This window comes from Alosa alosa, chromosome 16 (assembly GCF_017589495.1).
Source record: "Alosa alosa isolate M-15738 ecotype Scorff River chromosome 16, AALO_Geno_1.1, whole genome shotgun sequence".
NCBI lineage: Eukaryota > Metazoa > Chordata > Actinopteri > Clupeiformes > Clupeidae > Alosa > Alosa alosa.
The window spans coordinates 3,715,672-3,722,935 of NC_063204.1; the positions used below are offsets into that span (position 1 = coordinate 3,715,672).

The 7,264-nt window shown below is 42.2% G+C and overlaps 1 protein-coding gene across 1 annotated transcript in view; it reads right to left on the minus strand.

The window, feature by feature from the left end:
- Positions 1 to 911: 911 nt before the first annotated feature.
- Positions 912 to 7,264, minus strand: part of stk17a (serine/threonine kinase 17a) — a 40,772-nt gene continuing 34,419 nt past the window's right edge. Inside the window, exons 3-7 of the mRNA XM_048266022.1 lie at positions 6,358 to 6,502; positions 4,128 to 4,254; positions 3,822 to 3,870; positions 3,218 to 3,397; positions 912 to 1,732 (exon numbers count right to left, since the gene is read on the minus strand). Of these exons, the coding sequence (XP_048121979.1) occupies positions 1,390 to 1,732; positions 3,218 to 3,397; positions 3,822 to 3,870; positions 4,128 to 4,254; positions 6,358 to 6,502 (844 nt within the window). The 3' untranslated portion in view covers positions 912 to 1,389. The remainder of the gene's footprint in view (positions 1,733 to 3,217; positions 3,398 to 3,821; positions 3,871 to 4,127; positions 4,255 to 6,357; positions 6,503 to 7,264) is intronic.

A 7,264-nucleotide genomic window follows, 5' to 3' on the forward strand; every position in this document is an offset into this window, starting at 1 on the left:
TTTATGACTCGGTCCGACTCCGAGCTAAAGATCCGTAGGTGCGGAGAACATGTCTGAAAAAAACAGTTACCGAGGCAGAGGACCACAAGGAGCAATAGGCCTTTAACAAATCGCTTATGGGAATCGCTGGCGGGACGAGGTTTCTTCACAGCTTCTACACAAGATGGTGAGAAACCTGGCTAATGTGGACCCTGTCCATTAACCCTCCTATTGTGACTGATTGACAGTTATTTTCTCTCAAAAATATTGTTAACTTATTCTGACTACTATGAAGCTCCATGACTTTGTTAACGCAGGGCATCTGAACACACAATACAGATTTTGATAATTTTCATAACAATTTGGTGTTTTATTTAACTTCAGAACACCCTTGTATTCCTAGTCAAAAATGACCGGCCATTAGAAATGAATGGTCAGTGTATAGAGTCCAGGCACATACCTATTGATCAGATGGACTGTATGCTACATTTTATATATTGTTTGCCATTTTATGTTCTGATGATGTGAAGCAGTATGCACCAACATACGAATCATTTTAAATAAAAAAAATAAGACACAGATTGATTGGTCTCAGAGATTAACTTTTATTTACAATATCAGAAGTCATTTTCAGATGTGTTTCCATTAAAGACTGACTGACCCTTAATGGAAACGGCATTGGACCAATATACAGTAATAATGACTACGGAGTGGGAAAAAAAAAAAAAAAAAAAAAAAAAAAAACATATTCTGAACGGACATAAGAATGAAAAATGTTTACTATTATTGCTGGAGCGTATACCCAAAAGGTCAACAGGAAGTTGTTTATGTGTATAATGGCTTATTAAAGTTTTTTTATAAAGACATATTTTTAAAACAAATATTAATTCTGTTTCATTTACATATAATCGTGAATCTCACCCCCGCCCCCCCGCCCCCCAAAACGAACATCTGAACATCTAAACTTTTGCACAAACGATATTAACTTTCAGATACATGGCAAAGGAAACTTGAAAATGAAAAACACAGAAAAGGTTAAAAAAACAAAAGTGATTGGGTTCCATGCACAGTATGGTCCAACACAAACTCCAAAAAGTTTCAAGCATGGCACCAAAGTTGGAAGAAAACTACACATGAAGGAGCACAGCAAGGCGGCGTCTGGAGCGACGTGCCCATTAATGCCAAGAAGCAAAGCAGCACAATCATGACAACAAAATAAAACAAATAAAACAAAAGTTTGGCTTGTGAGTTCAAATCATGAGGTTGGGGTTAAAAGTAATAGTAGACTTGTTTGTTTCTTCGAAGTGCGAATTTTGTTCCTTTTTTAATTGGTCGCCATCTCTGCTACTTCTTCTTTTACGTACTCGAAGCTTATCGCAGCGATGGTTGGCGGTCTGAGTGGTCAGCTGATCAGTAGATGAACTCACCCGGCACCTCCTGCAGGGCAGAGAAGGGCTCCTCGAACTTGAAGCGCTTGGAGATGGCCTTCTGGTCTGGCGTGAGCGTCTCCTGATCTGACGTCTGCCGGCACTGACCCAAAGTGTACGCCGCCATGACGATGAGCTCCTCCGTGACCTCTTCCGGGTCGGACTCGGCGCAGCTGGACCCGGTGCCGCTGCTTCCAGGGCTGACGGGCCCCAGGACGCACTCACCATCCACTGGAGTGTCCAAGGGCTCGGCCACCTCCTTCAGGACCTCCGGCAGCTGCTGGAGCCAGTGGTGCTGCAAACACTCCTCAGCAGTGGCTCGCTCCCTACACACACACACACACACACACACACAAAAGGAGACAGCAGACATTAGGACTTATACTATACTGCACGCTCTCTACACACAGCAGATATTAAGAGGAGTTGTTCTCTACGGGCCGTAAAAGTTTCTTTATTAAGAGATGTTCTCTACGGGCCGTTAAAGTTTCTTTATTAACATCGCAAAAATGCAATATTGCGTTTTCAGCTTTTTTTAATTAGTTAATTACGAAAATAGACACTCTAACACACCTTATGTGCGATTTTGGGAACTCTATGATAAATAGAACTGAAATAGATGACGATCGAAAACTCATGAAAACGCACAATCTGGACATTTGATCTGGACATTTGATCATAACTAGGCTTTTGATGGTTGCCGCTTTGGGTTCAATCAGTGACGCATGCACGTCAGGTCAAACCCAGGCCATTTATTTTCGTGGGTTTATCACTAGGTGGCAGTCTCGTCAGGTCTCGCTAGGTCACTTCCCGAAAACTTTACAGGCAACACTTCTCAGGTGCTGAAGGGGAAAATGAAAAAGTTGAAGAAAAAGATATTGCAGCAGGTGTTTTCGCCAGATGCTGAATGAGTCCACCTTTCTACCTTTCTTCAGAAATGTAAGTCAGAAGAGTGACAGGCTCAAACAGCACATATTTAATAAAAGACGCTATATCTCCATTTCTAGAAGAAAAAAACAGGGATTTTGATTCAAACTAGCCACTGTTTAGCTTGGGATTTCTCAGGAACAGAGGCATGTAGAAATAAACAGTTTGTACCCACTGAGAGCTTAAAGTCTCACAAGCCATAGTATGTCCATAGCTATAACATAGAATATGCTGTGGCTCTACAAAAATAGTCACCAATGATCTAAATTGCTGGCACTCTGGGCCAAAGCTTCCGAAAACAGCGCGGCATTCCAAGTGTTCCAATTCCTATTCTAAAATACTAGCAATCGTAATAAAACTAAATGTGCATGATTAGCCTTGTCCTAGCCTAAAATACTAGCAATCATAACAAAACTAAATAAACCAGATGTCCTGTGCATGATTAGCCTTGTCCTAGTCTAAAATACTAGCAATCATAACAAAACTAAATAAATGTGCATGATTAGCCTTGTACTAGTCTAAAATATTAACAATCATAAAACTAAATAAAACAGTCCTGTGCATGATTAGCCTTGTCCTAGTCTAAAATACTAGCAATCATAACAAAACTAAATAAACCAGTACACAAGTTATAGTGAAATGAAATGGTTAAAAAAAAAAAAAAAAAAAAAAAAACATAAATAAACAATAATAAACAGAGCATTTTAGGGTGGAAAGCGAAACAATTATAACACAAATTCATCAAAGACTTGTGATTACAGATCTGAAATTGACCACCGGAGTAACTGACCAAGTAGTTAATTCTTTACATTTGTACAGTGTGTGCTTTTGTTTCTGTTTTTGCAGTTTGCTTAGAAAGTTAGCATTTGTACTAAGCTACTCACTCTGGGTCTTTGAGGAGGAGAGACTTGATGAAGTGAATGGCTGCCTTGTCCAGACACTCCAACTCCTCATCAGCGTAGCTGACGTTGATCTGGGAGATGTTGAGGAACGTCTCCTGCTTGTCGTCCCCTAGGAACGGAGAGATGCCCGTGAGCATCACGTAGGCCAGGACGCCGATACTCCTACAACAGAAGGACACACTGGGTTAATAGCACGCTGCTTCACCTGTGACCTCAAACTGCCCACTGGTCATTTAAAATAGCCCATAAACTAGTCAGATGGACAGGTTCACTGAGAGCCTAATGAATGCACAAGCTGAAGTGCCCCCCATGCGTAAATATATATAAAGAACAACAGTGCATCACCGTCCACTTATTACTACAATACTACTGATTAATAACATCGGCTCATGCTCAGGGACCACACATGTACATTAGCCCCTGTGCTATAATCTGGCTCAGTTATACACTGTGCTATAATCTGGCTCAGTTATACACTGTGCTATAATCTGGCTCAGTAATACACTGTGCTATAATCTGGCTCAGTAATACACTGTGCACTGTTCCTGTCAAATAAACATATTAATAAATAACAACATAAACTCACCACATGTCAGTGGCTGTGCTGATTGGCTCATAATTCAGAATTTCTGGTGCTGTAGAAGAAGAGGATAAGCACTGTTAGCATCAACATGTTTGTCCACCAATGGCCTTCACTGCTCAACTCAAACTGAAGGTAAAATATGAAAAATAAAAAAAGGATCTGCACAAGGTAACAGAAGCTCCCAGAAACTCAGGTTCCTACGCAGCATTTCGATCTCACAGATCTTCGTCAGGGGTTCGGACCTCCAGAGTCTGGGCCACTCACAGATCCTGGTCAGGGGTTGGGACCTCCTGAGTCTGGGCCACTCACCCACGTATTCTGGCGTGCCCATGATCTCACGGATCTCCTGGCTGCTGCTCACCATCCTGGACAGCCCAAAGTCCACGATCTTGATGTCCCCGAGGGGAGAGTCGCTCGTCAGCAGGATGTTCTGAGGCTGCAGTGGAGGAGGAGGAGGGTCCACACACCCAGTTAGTGACCGTTAGTGACCGTCAGGCAAACCAGTTTAATGTTTCACCCAAATGGGTCAGTCCTACACAGGTAGGGTTGCCACCCGTCCCGGTTTTACCGGGATTGTGCTTCTTTTTAATAGCCTGTCCCGGGAAATGTATCAACTCTCCCGGGACACTGAATTTCCCGGTTTCCAAAAGGCTACGTGAATATGTGTTATATTTACTATTTTCTCTCCACTTGAAATAGCCTATGCGTTGCGCACAGAGCGCTCAGTGTCTCTTGTGTGCAGAATGCGCCATCATTGGCTCTGCAGGGATGTGACGTAGCCTATCTACTATCTTGCGCGTCTGTCTTGGCAGCTATACAGGTGGCAGAAGCAGTAAAGATTGATCTACCTAGCGTCAAATACTCAACGCCGTTCGTTATCGTTAATATGGGTAGCGAGGCGGAGGACGAAGATGACCACAAGACTGACAGGCCAGTAAAAAAGAAAATGAAACGTTCAACAAGTTATTCAGTATGTCTCAATTAGACATTGGAATAAAAGTGGCTATAGGTGTGGCTAAGCAGGGATGTAGTGGAGGCTAAACGCAAGTAAACACAGTTTATCCACCTCTTATTACAGTTTATCCTCCTCTCAAAATAGTTTACTCACCAATTGCAACTTTTAACATTCACAAATCACACTGTATTATCCACATTCACAATACGTACACTCTAGAAACCATTTATAAACAAGGGGCAATATAGCCACCATCATCAAACATGTTCTGAATGCCTGTTTAAAAACTCTGATACTGCATGCCACAGTCCACCTCACAGAGTTAACAGTTTACCCACCTCTTATTTGACCACTACATCCCTATGGCTAAGGCATGGCAAATGCAAACCTAATGGCATCCCTCTACTTATCTCTTTAGCAAAGAGGAAGCACAAGCACCAGTATAATCAGGTCAGATACGTTAAGTAAGAGAAGTTTCCTCTTTTGAGAATACTTGAGATATCTAAAATGTTCAGGCCTATGCACAATGTTTCTGCACAAAGGCCAATTTTGGGTGGGTCTAATGTCTAATGGACATTTTCACTTGTGAGCAAAGCGGTTGGTCAGGTCCTGGATAATATGTCCAGGTTTGTTATTAGACATACTGTAGGTGGCAACCCTTTACAAAGGGCCAGATGCCATGTATACTTGTGATGATGTACACACAGCTCATTTGTGATGCTTGTGATGCTGTGTGTGTGTGTGTGTGTGTGTGTGTGTGTGTGTGAGTGAGTGTGAGAGTGAGAGTGAGAGTGAGAGAGAGACAGAGAGAGAGAGAGAGAGAGAGTGTATGTGTGTGGCAAGGCCATTCCACAGAGTAGCTCAAAAACATTTCAGTGCAGCAAAATGCTCCCCCCTAGTGGCTAAACCAGTGTTTCCCATACATTGACTAATCTGTGGCGGGGTGCCACGAAATAAAAATCGGCCGCCACAGATGAATATTCTATGTTTCATTTAATTTAATTTAAATTAAATATAAGGTCAAATCCTTGCATTGCCATTGAGCTGCGCTTTTTATGCACGCAGCCTTTCCTTGCCCCGCCCCACTCTCTCTCTCGTAGCCCGCTGCCACTCCTCTGCATGTGCATTTAACAAAACATTCACGATTGTTGAAGGATTGTTGTTGCCACATAGAAGCATTGCATAGAAGACGTCTGGCTAAATTGCTATTAAATCCGCTTAGCATCGTGACCATGCTGCGCAAATTTGTTCAAAACTGCTGCATTGAAGTGAACTCTGCTCTTATCACAACATAGTAGGCTACATTGAAGAGACTAAACTAACTTAAGTTATGAAATCAAGCAGTATCTCAAAGCTAACGTTAGAATACTGTTTGGATGGCGAATTTAGAATGCTTAGCCTACTTACAGCTGCTTGTCAATTTCGTTGTCAAAGTCAGCTACCGCCACAAATTGAATCCAATTCTGTGGGAAACACTGTAAACCTAGAATTGATCTGAACACATGACCCAACACTGCTCTACTGCAGTGCGACCACGTCCAACTGTAATCTGCTCAGCTGGGCACTGTAGCATCGCCGACTCACCTTGAGGTCCAGGTGAACCACGTTCTTCCTGTGTAGCAAGGCCACGCCCTCCAGAATCTGCCTCAGAAGCCGCTTCACGTCGCCCTCATTAAAGGCCTCGTCCCGCTCAGCAACACACTGGTTAAAGATCTCGCCTCCTGCAGCACTGCACACACACACACACACACACACACAAACTAAGGTTAGATAGTTCATTTATGTTTACGGAGATGGTTTTCTGATTTTTACATACAGTATACCCCAACATTGTGAACACACACACACACACACACACACACACACACACGATATAAATACACACAGATAGCATCTACTGTCTCTAGCATCATACAAACTAAAACACTATTGCAGGGGCTGAAACACACACAAACACACACACAGACACAGACACACAAACACACACACACACACGTACAGTATACACACACAACCTTCAAATTTAATCTAATGTTACAACACAACAAATCAAAAATATCAATATGTCATTAAACTATAATGAAGGCCTGCAGGAACATCAGCTGATCTCTAACAACATAACATGACCTTTCCTGCTCAGATGCTCCTCTGTTGATGCCAGTGAGTAGATTCTCCTCGAGACTAAGATGGAAACTATAGCTCATGAGTACAGAGTATTCTCTAGTAGGCCCTTAAACAAAACTATTTCATGGAAATGTCAAGTCTTATTCTGTCCCTTGTTTCTCGATTGTTTCGACACATGACAAAGAGGCTATTTGGAAGATTAGCGTTTCTCCTCACCCATAAATACTGCACTTTATCAAAGTGCTCAAAGTTTTCAATTTTGAAGTAACCTCCCACAAACTTCAAGTAAGCCCAGTCACCAACATTCACCAAGTACAAACAAAGCCGCTATAAAAGAAACCGATTCCAACAAATTATTCTTCAAATC